The sequence below is a fragment of the Vicugna pacos genome, chromosome 2 (genome assembly GCF_048564905.1).
Source record: "Vicugna pacos chromosome 2, VicPac4, whole genome shotgun sequence".
Taxonomy (NCBI): domain Eukaryota; kingdom Metazoa; phylum Chordata; class Mammalia; order Artiodactyla; family Camelidae; genus Vicugna; species Vicugna pacos.
Window position 1 is genome coordinate 70,634,429 of NC_132988.1, and position 17,691 is coordinate 70,652,119.

Here is a 17,691-nt window from a genome sequence, read left to right on the forward strand (position 1 = left end):
TTCCACTTCATCGACTGCCTTGCAAATGGACTTCTTTCCCCTTCAGTTCTTGAAGCCAACCTGAACAGCCCTAAACAAAATTCCATAGCAGCACTGCCTAACTGAATAGTTCATACAGTCTCGAGATAACAAAATACACCACCATATCAAGGAAAACTATACGAAAGATTCTCTATTTATTTAGCGACTGGATCAGATTTGTGAAAAAGGAGGTATATACAGGGGATTTTATGAAAATATTACAGATAATTTATTTGCTCATTCTTTTATTCATTGATTCACTAACTCATTCAGTCCTTTATTCAAAAACTGATTTTTATCGAGCACAGCTCATACACAAGACACAATATTAAGTTTGGCGAAGTACACAAAGATGAAGTGACAGATCTTCTGCCATTAATAAATATAACATATTATCTACAATTTGAACTAGTATGTAACTGGTAGTGAAATATTTGGACCACCTAAAACAAAGATGAATGGCTTTGTGACAAAGTTTATATTCTTGTATTATGCAAAGATGACTCTGAAGTGAGCAGATTTGTCTCAGAAATTATATCAGTTATCTATTGCTGTGTAACAAATTATCCTAAAATGTAGCAGCATGTTACAACAAACGTTTCTTCTCCTCTTCCTTCCTCCACCTCCTCCTCTTCCCCCTCCTTCTCCTTCTCCTCCTTCTCCTTTTCCTCCTCCTCCTTTTTTTAAACATCTCATATCTCACACATTTTGGGAGGGTCAGGAATTCAGGAGCAGCTTAGCTGGGTTTTCTGGCTCAAGGTCTCTCATGAGATTGTAATCAAGCTATTAGACAGGCTGCAGTCATCTGAAGGCTTGACCGGGGCTAGCAGCTGGCCCACTTACACAGTTACAGATGGGAAGCCTCAGTTTCTAGTTGGCTTTTGGCAGGTCTCAGTTGCTGTTATACAGGCCTTTCCCCAAGGCTGCTCTGGATGTGGAAGTTGGCTTTCCCCACAGCAGACAATCCAAGAGAGCAAGCAAGGAGGACACAAGGGCTTTTATGATTTAGTCCAAAGTCACACTCTGTCACTTCTGCTTTCCTCTTTTAATCATAAATTTTCTATTTTCTGGTTTAAAAAGTAATACATGTTCATTATAGAATATTTAATAAGTATAGAAAAAATACAGAAACATGAATCACCCATAATTCTACAAACCAGACATAAACACACTTGGTTTTGGTTGGTAGGGTGTATGTACAAATGATATTATGCACACACATATAAATATATCTATATATCTTATGGATAATAGATTTTTGAATATTTGTGTATATATTCTTACCTAGATACAAAAGCAGAATTTACTTTTATAAGTAAAATTTATTTGACAATAATCCTAAAAGCTGCATAATATTCTATGGGTAAATGTTTCTTTCCTTTAATCTTTTTTTTCTATTTTTAAACATTAGGCTATTTACTTCCTTTAATCAAAGTAAATAATGATCTTTACATAGTGTCTTTGTATATCTGATTATTTCCATGTAAGATCCTACAAGTAGAATTACAGGCTGAATTTACTGAACTGCTTTCAAGGAAAATCATATCCATTTGTATTTTTACCAGTAGTTTAGTTGCCCATCTCAATGAAATTCATTGAGTATTTAATATTATCATTTCTTAATCTTGTCTAGTAGGCAGAACAGTATATTTCAGTTTTATTTACTTTGTTTTGTTAACAGGCCAGTTATTTTATTGCCTCTCTGCTCCAAATTTACTCTTTGCTGTTGGCTCTGTGAAAACAGATGTGGAGCCTTTAAACGTTTTCCTTGAAGTTTACATGTCATGCTTTGTCGGTAGAGGGCGCTGGAGAAACACTGCGGGAGGTGGTTGCTCTTTCCTAGTTCCTAGGAGCTGGCTGGCTAGGTTCACTGGGAAGCTGATTTTCTTCCTCTACTGCTCTGCCCAGAGTGGTTTCTCCAGTGCTAGTTGCCTGTAGGGTGCAGCTTTCTTTAGCGTTTGTTCCTCCAACCCCTTTTCCAGCTTTCGATTTGGTTTGTGGTGGCACAGCCTGGAGCCCCATTGCAGGTCTGCGCCCTGGCTCAGATCATTCGTCTCCACACCTTCTCAACTTGGTGCGTGCTCCCAGAGAGGGCCCTGTGGGGCTGGACATCTGATAAGCCACCTGCCTGACCTTTGTCCCATGCAGCCTCAAAGATGCTGCAGCCTAAGGCCTACAAAGAGTTGTACTAGGTCCCTGCAAAGGAGGCCCCTGCAGCTCCCAGGCCTCGGGCATGGGCAGCAGCGCCCCTGACTCCACCTGTGTGCCTTCCCTTCAGCCTCGGCTGACCTGTGCCCCCAGGCTTTGTTTCCTGCAGACCTTCAGACACCACAGACACTATGTGATCTGGGCCTTGTGCCTGCAGAGAAGCCCCAAGCCCCGCTGGGCACCTGCCCACCTGGCCCTGACCCCTGTTGTTCCTGCTTGTCCTACAACTGTGGCCCTGCTGTGTCCTGGGCAACCAGCGGGCGCCTCCTCCCTCCAGTGGGCTGCAACCACGGCTTCTCCAGTGAATTCTGAGCCCTTCCCCAAGCTTTTCCTTTGTTGGGTATTCTTCCCTTAGCCTTAGGGTGCCTTTTAACGTTCTCTTTCCATCTTTACAGTTACTCTCCTATCATCACAGCTAAATAATTCCTTATGTTAAACTTCCCCTATTTAAATGACTGTGTGGTTTCTATCTCCTGATTAGACACGGACTAATATAACTGATCACAATTAAGATACAACTTTTTTTCACGTACGTAATAGCCATTTGCATTTCTTCTGTGATTTTACTTTTCGTGTCATCTGTCTTATTTATTTTAAAATTTGTTTCTGTCCAGACTTAGTATTTTTCTTTTGTAGACTTTCAACATGTTAAAGATGAATCTTTTGTCATGTTTGTGGCAGATATTTGACACTACTTTAAGTATACTGAATTTTAACTATCTAGCCTTATTTTAGCTAGATGAGATTACTTTCTTATTAACTGATAGATGGCAAAATAAAGATGCAAACCTCTGTTTCACTCAAGAAAGAAGATTTCCTAGGACTGAAAAGGCCATAGCATACTTTTACTTTCATCCAGCTTAGGTTTAGGTGACCCTGAGAAGTAATGTCTTTGTCTTAAACATGTTTCATATTTTGATAATTGATCTTCCAACTGAATTTATTACCTACAACCTTATGCCTTATGGTATGTGTAATGCAATCAATTTAATCCAAGGCTTATGAGGAATGCAAGTGGAAATAGTTTTGAGAGTGGAAGAAAGATGCATAAAACTCCATTTTAACATAGAGCTCATAAATAAGGAAGTAGATGATGACTGGTGGCATTCTCAGTGCTTTTTCAGATTGGCTAAGCAGACTTGAAGCACCTTGAACGCTGTCTTGTAGAATGAGTTGCCTTGGAGGGAAAGGGCCAAGATCCAGATTCCCTGCCTAACTTCAGTTACCACAGCTCGGCATCACCTGCGTGCATTCAGCAACAAATGCTTATTATGGGCCACGTCTTAGACTAGCTGATGAGACACAGTAAATCTCTGAGGTATGTTTATTTGGGAAAAAAAAAAAAAAGAAAACTAGTTCAACTGACAAAAAAAAAAAAAAAAGCTTAAAGGCAGTTTTGAAAGTCATCAGTAGAACAGAGGAAAAAAAAGAAAGGCTCAGGTTGAGAAAATTACAATTTAGATTTCTTAACAAGAGCCCATAGTCTTTTCCATCCCAAAAGATAGACAGCTCTGATGTTACAGATAACCCAAAGTCACCTCCCCACATAAAGCCCTAGATTTTATGAAAAGGCTAGAGTTTTCAAGGAGCTGTGAAACACCGTCACCACCAGATTCCTTGGTGAGGTGAGGGGGCTGCTTTTTTATCTCAAGAGTTGGCAGCTTTTACTTCTGAATTGCTTTCAAGAGTCGGTCGATGATATTTTAGTTCTCTTGACAGTTGAAGCTAAAAGAAGTCTAAGCTGCGTGCTATCTGAAGATGCCATTGAAATTTGAGTTTATTGAGGGTTTCACTATAAAAACTTAATTGGAATACATAGTATCCAAGCTTATTTCAGTTATTGAAACTAAATTCCTTTCAGTCCAACTGTGAACCCTAGTCAACCTCATCACTTCAAAGAGAGACAGGTTTTTTTGCATTCAGTTTTCTACAGATTCGAGTTTATATATATTTGTATGAATGCAAGCATAGAATTTATGCACTCAAATAGTAACACCATTCCAATTTTGTTAGTTTTAGCAAAAGTGACGTGTACTGCTAAACTGTTGTTTCTGTTTTTATTACCCCTTTACTTTGAAGACATTTCAGTATGATCGCCTTTTCTGTACTGAATCTGAAAATGAGAAAGAGAAAAAGTATTAAAAATTGGATACATTTTGTGCGCTGAACCTATTAAAGGACCAAGCAGCCCACATGCCAGCTCTTGACTTACTTTGTTATTGTTCTTTGAATCTCTCTTTTCTCTTCTTCATTTAATCTTTGAAGGATGGATTCCAGGAGAGAAAAATGAAAATTAATGTACTGAGCCACCTGAAAGGGAAAACAAAACAAAACAAAAAGCAGAGCATTTGTGTGAGAGGTGCTGAGTCAGGAGGGAGCAAAGACAGATTCAGGGTGATGGTATCCATACATCGCTGCTAATTTCTTCTGCATCTTTATCCATGAGGAAAATGCGAGCATTCTCTTTGGAAGGCCCCTGTAGGAGTCTATGCAGTAGTGGAATGTCTGTCTTCTTCAGCCTCTTCTGCTCTGCAAATGAGAAAAAGGACCAACTACACTCAGGAGTCCATCCTAGAGAAAAACAAGATAGATCCTTGGTCCATTCATTTTGCTTCCTTATCTCACTTTGAAAGATTTAAGAAAAACATACAATAGGAGGCACTCACTCAAAAAACTGAATTGAAATTAAACCCTTGAAATGAACTAAAAATGGACTTCTTTTTCTTGCTGAATGAATACATATATATGTATATGTACATGTACATATACACACACTTAGAATTTTAAAAAAATTATATATATATGTGTGTATATATATATTTATTTCTTGTGTTTAAGCTTTCAGTTGATAAGGATTTTAATTTTGTATGTGTTTGGAGATCCAGCTTTTATTTTCTTATAGTCGCTCTGTATCAAAATGTATGATTTTATTCTAGGCAATCTCCAGCTCATTCTGATACTTAAATTATAACCTGAGCTATTTCTACAATTTAACATTTACATTTTTTTTTCAGTTTTAAAGCTTTGAAAAATTTCATTTCAGTATTGCGTTAGGGTTTCTCTAATCTCTCTTTTACTCCCCGCTCCCAGCACCACCCCCCCCAGAGTCTCTTCCCAATGTCCTGCTGCTAACCTTTCACCCCCACCACAAAGCTCTGCACATTTCTACCTACTGAGGAAGATGTAACACTCCTACAATGCATCAGACTCTGTGCTAAAGTAATAACACCATCAGGGAGAAATAGTATGTAATGATGTCTCTAGTAAGAGCTAGAATGCTAAGGGAAGGCAGAAAAAGAAAGATGTACAGAGCTCAGCAACTTAAATGCCTAACAATTCCTGGGAACTTTCCACCTAGATTCTCCAGGGCTCTGATCGCCGTTCACGTAAATTAACGCCTGGCTAACACGCGGATTTTTTTGTATTGTAAACTCTTTTCGGATACCTTAGTCTTAAGTTGTCTTCCCCTGAAATTGTGAAATATGAATAATCTAAAACACTCCCCACCCCCTTCCTTCTCTCTTCCCTCCTTCCCTTTCTTCCACAGAATGAGGTAGACTGTCTTCTGTCTTCTCTGTGGGCAGAAAATGATAACACACTGAAGTCGTGTAAGAAGAACCACCAAGCTTTCTTACCTCCTGTTGCAAAAATTATGTAAAGTGCAAAATCCTGGGCACTGTTTTCAATCTGTCAATGGAAAAACATGAACAGACATGAATTCTTTGTTGTCAATGTTTTCTAAGCCAACCAGACCCAAATTATATATGTTTCCTCACATTTGTTTTTCACCTTCAGACATAAAACCTTCTCTGCTCCCCGAGAATAATGTAATTTCTCAGGGCACAGTTACCAAAAGGTATTATACAGTTGTCTCTTGGTATCGCATGGGATTGGTTCCAGGATCTGCTGTGGATCCCAAAATCCATGTATAAATGGACCCACGCAGTTGAAACCTGTGTTGTGCAAGGGTCAACTTTATATAGGAAAGAATTCTTCAGAACTGAATATTTAATTTAGATTTACATGTTTATAGGTCTTTTTCAGAAGAATCCATTTGTATGTCTACAGTTAAATTATATACAAGCTATTTATAGCTCAGTTCAGTGATAAAGATTACCTTAAATTTTTGGAGAATTTGCTTTATTACTTCTTCAGTTCTCATATCACTGTTTATTCTGACCTTAGTTTCTGACCCAAAGGCTGGAGTAAAAATTGATGTCTAGGGAAAAAAAAAAAGATGGATGTAATTTTAAGGACTCATATGACAACTAACAATAGTCAGCATCTTGAATCTGGCCTTCCTTTGGGCAAAAAAATCCAAGATCACCAATTTAAAAACTTGCTTTCCTGTTTTGGTTTCTCTGTTGTTACTGAATATTAAGCATTGTTTCTAGAGTAAGTTAGGTAAAACATCACTTGAGAATGTTCAAAACATTTTCGCTAGAAAATCACACCATTCTTCAGTGTAGTTTAAGATTTCAAAATTCTCTCCTGGTTGGGAATAATTGTTCTAGGTTGTTTTTAGTTTGAATCATATGAAGTCACTCCTTTTGGGTTTGGTCAGAAATTGTCCAATGTAGGCAATTTCATATGGTCCAGCCTGTATCTCACCTGGGGGTTGGGGTCAAAGTGCTGCTGATGGAACATGTAGAACAATGTTTCCCTCAAGTTGCTCTAATCAAGCGTCTGCCTTTTAGACAAAAGCTTCCATGGTCAGAAGAATTGACATATCCCTCTTGGGATTAGTAACGTACCATAAAAAAGTCATAAAAAATGTATAATTTTTTAACTCACAATTTGATCATTATTCTTATTTTAAAAGAAATAAAATCCTGAGAGAGATGAAAAAAATCAAGTGGAAAATTCTTTATTTAAAAAAACAAAAAAAATTTTAGGAGGAGGTAATTAGGTATTTATTTATCTATTTATTTATTTTAATGGAGGTACTGAGGATTGAACTCAAAACCTCTTGCATGCTAAGCATGCACTCTACCACTGAGCTATACCCTCCCCACTAAAATTCCAGAAATAAACAACTCATAAGTTTTAAAATGTGTGCCATTCTGAGTAGCATGATAAAATCTCACAGCATCCTACTCCATCCTGCCCAGGATTCCCAGCCATTGACAATGTCTGCTCCTGACAGCCAACTGTTGACATCATCATGGCTTGATGGTCCAAGATCATCCGAAACAGATGACCCTCCTCCCGACACAAAATCAGCACAATCAGGTCAATCGTAGCCTAATGCTGAGTCACAATGCCTACATCATTCACCTCACTTCATCTCAACCCGTAGGCATTTTATCATCTCACACCCTTATAGAGGTGAGTACAGTCCAACAAAATATTTTTAGAGAGGGGGCGAAAGAGAGAGAGACCACATTCACATAACACGTTTTACAGCATATTGTTATAATTATTCTATTTTATCACTAGCTATTATTGTTAATCTCTTATTTTGCTTAATTCATAAACTAAACTTTATCAGAGGTCTGTATGTCTAGGAAAAAACATAGTACATACACAGAATTCAGTACTATCCTCGGTTTCAGGTATCCACTGGGAATCTTGGAATGTATTCCTTGGGACTGACTGTATCACAGTCTAAGCCACTGATACAGGTGTTATTCGATATTGCCATTATCTAGAGGTTTCATAAAATGAAAACAACTTAAATTCCTAGATGCCCATCACTGCATATGCACTGATAGAGCACTTTGCGTTTTGGGGTTTTGTTTTCTGCTAGTTATTATATTTCAGTGAATAACATTTGTTTGTATGTATCTCTAGTTCCAGCTTGATCTCTCTATCAATCAACAGCAATAAAGCTAATGTAAATTGAGTTCTTCCTTCATGCAGACACTATGCTAAGTGCTTAACTCACCTCATTCCATTGAATCCCATCAACAACCTTGTAAAGAAGGGTGAGGGAACTCAGGTTAAGAGATTGAGTCATTTTCTAACTTTGAAGTCAGGGCATCAAGCTGCAACACCCTAGCACTTCACTACGTGCTGTGCTGCCAGCTTAGTGCCGGTTCGTCCTCAGCACTGGGGGCCCGGCTGGAAGCTGCTCATTTGGGACAATGTGGCTTCCACAGCCTTCTTTAACACAAGTCAGCCCACAAGGTGATGACATAGAGCTTGATTCTCAGGCGAAGAAACCAGGACAATTGTTAGTTGCACATCTGTGGGGGACTGTCAAGGGTACTTCATGGCCAGGAGGAAATTCTTGAGCCAGAAAAATGTCTAATTTGAACAAAGAATTCACAAGGGGGGAATTCTCCCCACCAGTCTCCAAAGGAACATATGGATACCCTCCCAAAGGTAGAAGAAGGAATAAGGTAGAAAGCCTTATAGGAAGAAAGCTCAAGATGAATGAGTCAATATTTTGCATTAAAGGGGTTAGAATGGTGCCTTAGAGTGAGTGCTTTTTAAGCATTTATTAAATGAATGGATGAATGACTTGCATGACAAACTTTGAGTTCTAGAAAAAAAAATGATATATTTCCTACCTTCAGCAAAGCAAAATGTCTTACAAATACCATGGAAAGGCACGTGTAAATTTAACAGATAGTAAGTGAAAAAAAATCAGAATAAAAATTATATAAACCCCAATTGCACTGTGTAAATGTTAAGTGTATATATACAAGACGTAGAAAATGAGGAATTTGATTTCTTGGAATAAACAGGACTATAGCTGAGTTTTTCCTTTTATTTAAATATTAATGTTTGAATGTACTTTGAACAGCCATCTTCTGTAGCACTTAGATTATTCTAGTGCTATGTGTGGCTGTATTGGTTTCTTGGCCCAAGCCCTAAGCTCCATGCTGGCAGAGTTATCAACTGAATCATCTTCATATTTCCAGTGTGTGGAGCGTGGTTAGATACGGTTCATTCACCACGTTGGTTAAATTTGGGTTCTGGCCTCAGACAAAGCTGGGTTGGAGTTCAGAGTTGCTACTTAAAAACAGTGTGAACTGTGACAAATTGCCTAACCTCTGTGAACCTCAATTAACTCATATGCAACGTAGGGAAAATAATGAAGTATTTACTTCATAGGATTGTTTTAGTGATTAATGAGAGAAATCAAAACAGTTTAATGCCTAACACATAGAGAGCACCCAATACTAACAGTAGTATTATATTTAAGAGTATTATTATTATCACTTTTAACTGTAAGTTGAATTGAGTGATATTGTTAGCACAAATAGACAACATTATTTTAAATGATATTAATGGAATGGTAACTCACTTCATGGTTATAAAAGTGTCCATTAATAGAGGCCCGATGCGTCTGTCTGTCTTTTCTGTCCAACATCGGGAGCTTCATCCTTTTTCTCACCAGGGTTGCTTCGCTCATGGTTCTGTAGAGCAAGGGGGATTCTGGCTCTTTACCTGCAGGAGGCTTCAGAGTGCTACTGTGATAAGATGAATAATCTGGGGAGAATAAAGATTATAAGCCCATGTAATTTAGCTGCCCACGTCTTTGCAGCCTGGGTGGATTTGGTTATGTATTTAAAAAGGAATTATGTAGCTAAGCAGTGGACTATAATGCTCTTACCCAGAAAATAGCAATGATCTTGTTTAAGAATAGGGCTGTCTGGTGACACGTGTTCCATTTTACCTCGGAATTTTAATTCTATTGTAATTAGAGTATCATCACATAAGCATGTGATATTTTATCTTTCTCTAGCACTGTTGCTTTAATACAAGTAGATTTTTATTGTATCTTTGGTGCCAAGATATTGGGATTCCCCTGTGTTAGATGAATGTCAAAGGACTAATTAGAAGGACGCTTATATAAAAGATGCCAAAAGGCCATAAGACAAAAATAAGGAAATCCTGGAAGGCACATCATGTTTGTTATAAAATCTGAGTTGTTATAGAGACAGTAGAGGGGGTTGAGAGTGCTTTGAAAAAAAATAACTAAACATTGGAAGCTGGTGGTAGATTCATGAAGATAATGCCAGCAGGATATCCTGGTTCAATCTGAAGTCAGCTTGGTAATGTCACCACCCTGGGAACATGAACCCCATCCCCAGCCTCAGACATCAGCTCCTCCTTGGATCTCTATACACTAAATTACAACAAAAATGAAAAATACAAGATATCATGCCTGACACTTTAGGGCCTCAGTAAATGACAGATCCTAATATCCTCATTACTACTACGTCATCGCTATTCTGACTATTGATGTCACATGTCAGGAGCTGGCATTTTCCACTGGTTTGTCAAGTTTGATTTGAACTCACTTGATGTTCAAGCGGATTTCTTTTTTAAATAAATGCTTGAAACAACCCTATCAAATATAGTGATTCCAGGATATCTGTCTCTTTCTGAAAAGCAATGTTAAATAAATATCTATTAACTAAAATGTTCAACTTCTAAAAAGATGTGGAATTAAATCTGAAGGGCTTGATCTAACATAAAAAGCTACTGAATATAATAAATAATCCTAATCCTTGGGGAAAATGTTGACAATCTTCTGTACACAAACTTTATTCAAACCATTAATTCTCCCTAATCTAATAAATCTAAATGACTTGATATAACTTTAAAAAAATGTTTTTATATAGCAAAGTAAGGTTCTTAAACATCATGTGAGCACTGTAGTGACAAATTAGATGCCCCTAAGATATATATATATATTTAAATACAGAATGAATCCAATAAGTGACACTATATATAATGTTAAATTTCAGAGAAACATTAGGATTCATGCTTTACATTAGTTAGAAAAATCTCCTCATTAACAGGAGTTTGATACTGACCTTCCTGGGAACCTGTCACTTCAGACACTGGAATCTGAGTCCTGTCCAAGTCACTAATACGGTAAAGATCATCAAATTCTCCCCAGCGTGTCATTCCCCTGCAAAGTAATAAATCTTGTAAGTGAGATCAAGTCTACTCATAAAAAGGGCTGTGACGGTTTTCAGATTTACAGTATTAATATAGTACTATGGGCCTCTGTAGGTGGACACATTATGCTAAGTTATAACAATTTTTTATGTTATTAAAATTATATTCATACCAGTGTGGTCAGCATGCATGTTGAATACTTCCTGTATTGATTCTGAGCATATTTTGACACAATAATTCAGTTACATACTGAAACACAAGGTTACATAGATTCTGTAAAATGCATATGCCAATGGAATTAAGAGAAACCAACATAATCCATTCTTATACAGATATCCCACAGTGCTCTTACGAGAGGAGATGCAAATGTGTTTGTTCTGCCAACCTGCAATGAGTTCCTCGTGTTCAAAGCACTCTTAGGTAGAGTGATTCTAAATAAGTTTCACAGCCTATCTTTCAGGCCCTTGGGCACTATGAAGAATGCAATTTACAAAAGGAGGAAAGTGTATAGAAAATTCTTTTCTGGAAACCATGATTTATATAGGAATACTAATAATTTTCAATGCATTCTAATGCCCAGAATAAATAAAACTGGGCAACTGCTTATCTTTACCAGTTGGGCAACACTCATTTTTATTTTCTTTATCTGGCTTTAGATCAGTTACTTCTCTGTGCATTTATCCTTATCTGTAAAATGAGGGTGATTATAGCATGAGGTAGGATAGGGTTGCTGAGAAGATTAAATGAGTTAATCCTCGAAAAAGGGCCCAACACATAGTAAGCACTCAATATGTGCTAAAAACTATCATGATCTTCATTGTCATCCTCACCATAACCACCATCATCTGTATCCATTTTATGATGGGCCAGGAGCCACTAGGGATCCAAGATACTCCTGGCTCTCTCCACGTGAAAGGACACTATCATTGCTGGCACCAGTCGTAGTCCTACTAAACATCTCTTCCATAATGTTTGTTTTCCTGTGACCAAAAAATATTCACCCATAGGGAATATGCGGCATTAATTCTACCCAAATGTCACTGGTGGCTACAACAAAAATGCTTATTCATACTAGTGATGGGAAATCTGAATAAACATGATCTTTTTTTCCCCTTGAGCTTTGAATTCCTTTGAAGTCTTTTTTTGTTTTTACAACTTTCATATCTTTTGAGCCTCAAAATAGCAGCCTTATGAAGGAGATAAGATAATCCTAATGTATTTGTTAATTGATTTCTTTAGTAGGCTCAACTATCCAGAATATAGCCAGTCAAAACAGATGTCTTAAAAGACCAAGCATTACGGGTAATACCTTTAATTCAGAGAAGAACTATTTAGGTTCTGGCTCAGGCTCTAGTTATTCTGTAACTGATAAAATCATCAATTTTCCCCATTCTATAGATTTAAAAAGAAAGATTGTCATAAAAAGAATGTTAGCAATGGACAGCGTAATAGCAATGGAAAGCGTAATCTAAAAAGGCAAAGCAACCCGATGCTGTTTCCCACGGGGGAAGATGAGGCAGCCCACGCCTGCTAGACCAGTGATGTGCTATAAATTCTTGGTAGTCCTGACCCACTTGACATCTGTCTTCACTTTCTCACAGCTTATGGTGTCACACAAATACAGAGGAACAAACATGGCTAAATATGTTCAGTGTTTGGCCTTTTTCCTCCCCACCATCTTAGGGAAAAAAACCCCACCTGTTTTCATCTCTGGATTGTGTAATTTGTAGTGTCACCACATACAGCGGTGCACATGATTAAGCTTGAGGGCAGTTACCTGGAGTTTTCCAAAGAAAACTGGTTGGAAATTTATGTAATATCAAATAGTTTAACTTGCCCAAGCATGGGGCTGTTAGTATCGCTCTGACCAAGCCTGCAGGATGTACACTATTAGCAAACTGAAACTGTGGGGAGGTTTTCTAATGAGCTACAAAATAAAAAGGAAGTAGAAATTTATAGACAAATAGAAGGTGGTCACTTCTCTACACATATTGTAAAAAAGGAAAAATACTATTGATGTTATTCAAATGTACACCTGTCCAGTTTCTGCTCTTTATACTGCTCTGCCATGACTTGCGCACAGCATGGCAAAGCTGACTTCGGAAAGACATCAGAAACAGAAATGAAAACTGGTGCAAACAAACATAGCCTTAAGAAAGGCTGTTTTTCCGGAAGATTTCCAAAACAAAATACTTGGACCAGATATGAGAGAACAAAGAACTGCCCACAGAATTGCTTCCATAAAGGATCACAAGTGATTGCAGATCAAACTGGTTTATTTAAAATTTTTTAACATTCCCATTAAGCTGAGTCAGTGTGACTCATTTCAAAGAGAATAAAACAAACTAGGTTGACAAACTGATGATTTTTCTCCAAGGGTGAGCTGAAAGAAAAGATTGCAGCCCTTCCTGCAGCTGAGTACACAATTGCCACATCTTTCATTCCACATTCACCCACTGGAGATGTTAAATCTGTGATCCTGTGAGAGTAGATGTATAGGTAATGCCCAGAGAAACCCAGAATGGGAAAGGGACCAACAGGATGTGTTGCGACCTGAGGGAATGGTCCATTTCCTTAAGCAATTTCATTCAAAGCTCAGAATTTAAACGAACACCACCATAAGGGTGGCAACAGAGTGAGAGTGTCTAGGGTTAGACTGGAGCAAAGTATAATACTAACATGTTATGATTGTGTGCTGATTCCCTATAGTGCTATGCACCCCACTAGGGAATCAGAAGCCATTCCAAATGATGCTACACCTTCCAGCTGAATGTTCAGCTTCTTACCACAAAGGATTCTTGGCTAATTAACCACAATTGAATCTAATCTTGCTCTTATGTGCAAGAGGAGTGAGATCTTTTTCTGACAATTCTTGCCCACCAGAAAAATCCGATATGCTGCAAGTGTACACTTCACTTCAAATGTTCTCCCAGCAAGTCTCATGACTGTGGCAAAGGGCAAGCGAAGTTTCCTAGGGTAGTCTTTTTTGATTTTAAAGGAGATAATTCCTGTTTGATTCACAGCAATGTTCTGATAAAGAATGAAAAAAGGGCAAATGGATTCCATGGAAGGTACATCATGAGACTGTTCATCTCTAATCTGCGATAGAATATGGAAAGACATTAATATAACTTGTCTACCTGGGCTTCTGAAACTCATTCTCAAATTTAACATTTCTAGGAACAAGTGTTTTGAATTTTAATTTGAGAAATTAAAAAATTATCTTGGGATATCCATTTAAAATTATTACGGCTTTATGTGATAAGTAGCTTACTGCATCTCCTTGACATCTTCTCATAATGTTCCATACTAATCAAATTTTCATAATTCACATAATTAAAATGCATCAGAAGGAGCTGGCTGCTCAGAAGAATTTGAATTGAGTTCTTAGGTAATATGAAGAATGATAGCTAATTTTTCCTAATTCATATCTTGCACAGTTTCCTAAAATCAGAGCCCAGGGATAATTTCTACTTTTAAATGATGCTCCTAGTCATTTAAGATCATCAGCTCTGTCAATCATCTAGTTCCTGCAGGTGAGGGATGCAGGGCTCTGTCAGGCTGCCTAAGTCTCTGGTCCCTCTTCTGCCCTTTCATACGTCCTGGACCCTTTGCCCATCGTTAGCTTGGATAGGAGACTAGTCACATGGTAGCTGGAGACAGTTCACATAACAGAGCAGAGGTAAGTTAACCACCAGGATTCTGTGGACAGCGTTCAACACTATATTTTGAGTTTCTTCTTTGTGCCGGGCACACTGCTGGGCACTGGGATAAAGATGAATAAGGCATGCTCCTCACCCTTGAGAAGCTCACAGGCTAGAGGGGGAGGCAGGTACATAAAAATACAATGAATGGCGTGCTCTGAAAGTGATACAGAAAAGTAATCAGTGCACCTACTACAGACGGAAGGGTCACGAAAGGCTTTCTGGATAACATTACAGACCTGAACCTTAAAGGACTGGTGGAGGGGTTGTGCAAATAGGATTTCGAGAAGCAGGTAGACTTCAAGGCAGAGAGTCAGGAAAGTGAGAAACTTCATGATGTGTAGGGAATTACAAGATGTTTAGAACTGCTGGAGCATCACGTTTGAGAAAAACTGGCAACATGCAAGTCATACAGCAGGACGTCAGTGTTTTCTCCAGAGGAAAAGTGAGGCTTCCTTCAAGGTGACTCCTGATTTTCCTTGGTTATGGCCTAAGGTCAGACTGAGGAAAAGGTCCTGGCTGCTCTCTCTCCTCTTCTCCCCGACTAGAACTCCAGCTCATCTAGTCATGGACAGGAGCAGGATGAAGAGAAGGCTTGGTACCTCCGCGTATACACAGAAGGAGATGAGTCAGTCAGGATTAAAAAGGAAGGGAAGAAGGGAGAGAGGAGAAGAACAAAAAATTTATATGTATGATTTATTTGGGAATACTTATTAATTTTTCTAAAAATTATAAAGGATAATGAAAATAACAGCGCAACTTACATGTTCAACCCACACAGAAGACTGCTGTGTACATTTATTGCACTTCAAATGCATTTTGTTCTGATCCTGTTCAACAGGACACAGCAATCAGATGGAGCATTAATTAAGTCTCCTTTCCAGAAAGCAGGAAAAGTCCTTTGTTCCAAGGAGAGGAGAAATTTAAATTTTATCCCTGTCTTCTTTTGGCAACAAGGCCAGGGCTGAAGAAATCTTGCCTTTCCGTTTTGTCTTTTCTAGTGAAAGAATGCAGTCTTCCCGGAAAGGAGGAATGCGGAGAGAGGACAGAGCATGGACTCTGGCGCCCAGAGACCTGAGGTCCAGTCCAGCTCTGCTCGTGGTATCAGATCTTGCACAAATTACCTAACCTTTCAGAGCCCTGGTTTCTGAACACCTACTTCCTTGAGTTGTTGGGGGATTAGATGAGACTATATTTAAGCTTCAGAGCTTTCATCCTCAAGAATGCACACAATAAAGGTAAACACAAAGATCGTTTTCTAAGGACTGAAAACCATAAAAGATAGCTCACCTTTTGGAAAAGACGTCTGGTGACTTGAGCACAGTGAAAGAAGGGATTTGCTTCTCATCTTGTATTTTCAGCTGTATAGGCCGTTTTACTCCCCAGAAAATGTCCAACATTCCTTCAACAATTAGTTTGCCATCTTCAGTCTAGGGAAGAATCCAATCATCTCAAACATTGTTTTTGTACTGTTTATGGGGGGTAAATGTTTTAACTGAAGATGTAGAAATGAAATCTGTAAGACATCTTAACTGATAAAAAATAAATCCCCAGATGGGATTATTTGGCTTTTAAATTTATGTACCAATAAATTCTATTTTTGAAACATCCTTTTATTTTTGAAAGCAGCTCTATCCAGCAAAGTAAATCACAATGGTAATGAAATGTCCACCAGAGGGCATAGTATGCTAAAGTGTTTTCTGAACTCTCGATTCTTCAATTAAGTGGAAATTTAATTCTCTAATTCAATTTAATTTAAAATTAAAGCAGAATTAAAAACTGTACTAAAGTAGGAATCAGAAGAACAGCTACTGATACTCGTTTAGTGGCTGTTTTCTCATTTCTGAACAGGAAAATTTTAGCTCACAATGTTACGCAGAACAACTAAAATAATGTATGTAAAAAAAGTGTAAAATGCATTTCAAATTATATTTTTGAAAAAAATTTTATAAACTCAATAGCACTTGAATAATCTTTTAAGCTGAAAATGAAACAAAAGAAGGAAATTCCATACAAACAAAGAAAAATTAATAAACAGGATTAAACATTTACTTAGTCTGTGGATGTAAATATATATTTTTAATTAAAGTATAGTTAGTTACAATGTGTCAATTTCTGGTGTGCCACATAATGTCCCAGTCATATATATATATACATATATACACATTCATTTTCATTAAAGGTTATTACAAGTATTGAATATAGTTCCCTGTGCTATACAGAAGAAATTTGGTTTTTATATATAGTAGTTAATACTTGCAAATCTCAAACTCCCAAATTTATCCCTTCCCATTGCCTTTCCCCTGCTAGCTGTAACATTGTTTACTATGTCTGTGAGTCTGTTTCTGTTTTATAGATGAGGTTATTAGTGTCTTTTCTTTTTTTAGATTCCACATATGAGTGATATTATATAATATTTTTCTTTGTCTTTCTGGCTTGCTTCGCTTAGAATGTTGATCTCCAGGTCCATCCATGTTGCTGCAAATGGTATTATTTTATTTTATTTTATTTGGCTGAGTAGTATTCCATTGTACTATACCACAACTTCTTTATCTGGTCATCTGTTGACAGACATTTAGGTTGCTTCCATGTCTTGGCTATTGTAAATAGTGCTGCTATGAACATTGGGGTGCATGTATCTTTTTGAAATAGAGTTCTCTCTGGATATATGCCCAGGAGTGGGATTGCTGGATCATATGGTAACTCTATTTTTAGTTTTTTGAGGAATCTCCATACTGTTTTCCATTACAATGGTTGCATGAAACTACATTCCCATCAACAGTGTAGGAGGGGTTCCCTTTTCTCTTAATGATGGCGAGTAAAGATGGACAGATTTTCTCACTGTATAGTTTACTTCATACAATTTTGAAATATTATGTAACACATAAGACATTAT

At 37.7% G+C, this 17,691-nt stretch overlaps 1 protein-coding gene across 5 annotated transcripts in view; it reads right to left on the reverse strand.

Annotated features, from left to right (window-relative positions):
* Positions 1-3,630: 3,630 nt before the first annotated feature.
* Positions 3,631-17,691, reverse strand: part of RASSF6 (Ras association domain family member 6) — a 43,426-nt gene continuing 29,365 nt past the window's right edge. For 2 of the 5 annotated variants that reach the window (XM_072973243.1, XM_072973236.1), the window contains exons 4-11: positions 16,086-16,225; positions 11,004-11,101; positions 9,485-9,669; positions 6,347-6,448; positions 5,865-5,916; positions 4,640-4,800; positions 4,442-4,539; positions 3,631-4,342 (exon numbers count right to left, since the gene is read on the reverse strand). In XM_072973243.1, coding sequence (XP_072829344.1) covers positions 4,267-4,342; positions 4,442-4,539; positions 4,640-4,800; positions 5,865-5,916; positions 6,347-6,448; positions 9,485-9,669; positions 11,004-11,101; positions 16,086-16,225 — 912 coding nt within the window. In that variant the 3' untranslated portion in view covers positions 3,631-4,266. The remainder of the gene's footprint in view (positions 4,343-4,441; positions 4,540-4,639; positions 4,801-5,864; positions 5,917-6,346; positions 6,449-9,484; positions 9,670-11,003; positions 11,102-16,085; positions 16,226-17,691) is intronic. The other 3 variants (XM_006212529.4, XM_015246356.3, XM_072973248.1) reach the window with 2 other exon arrangements.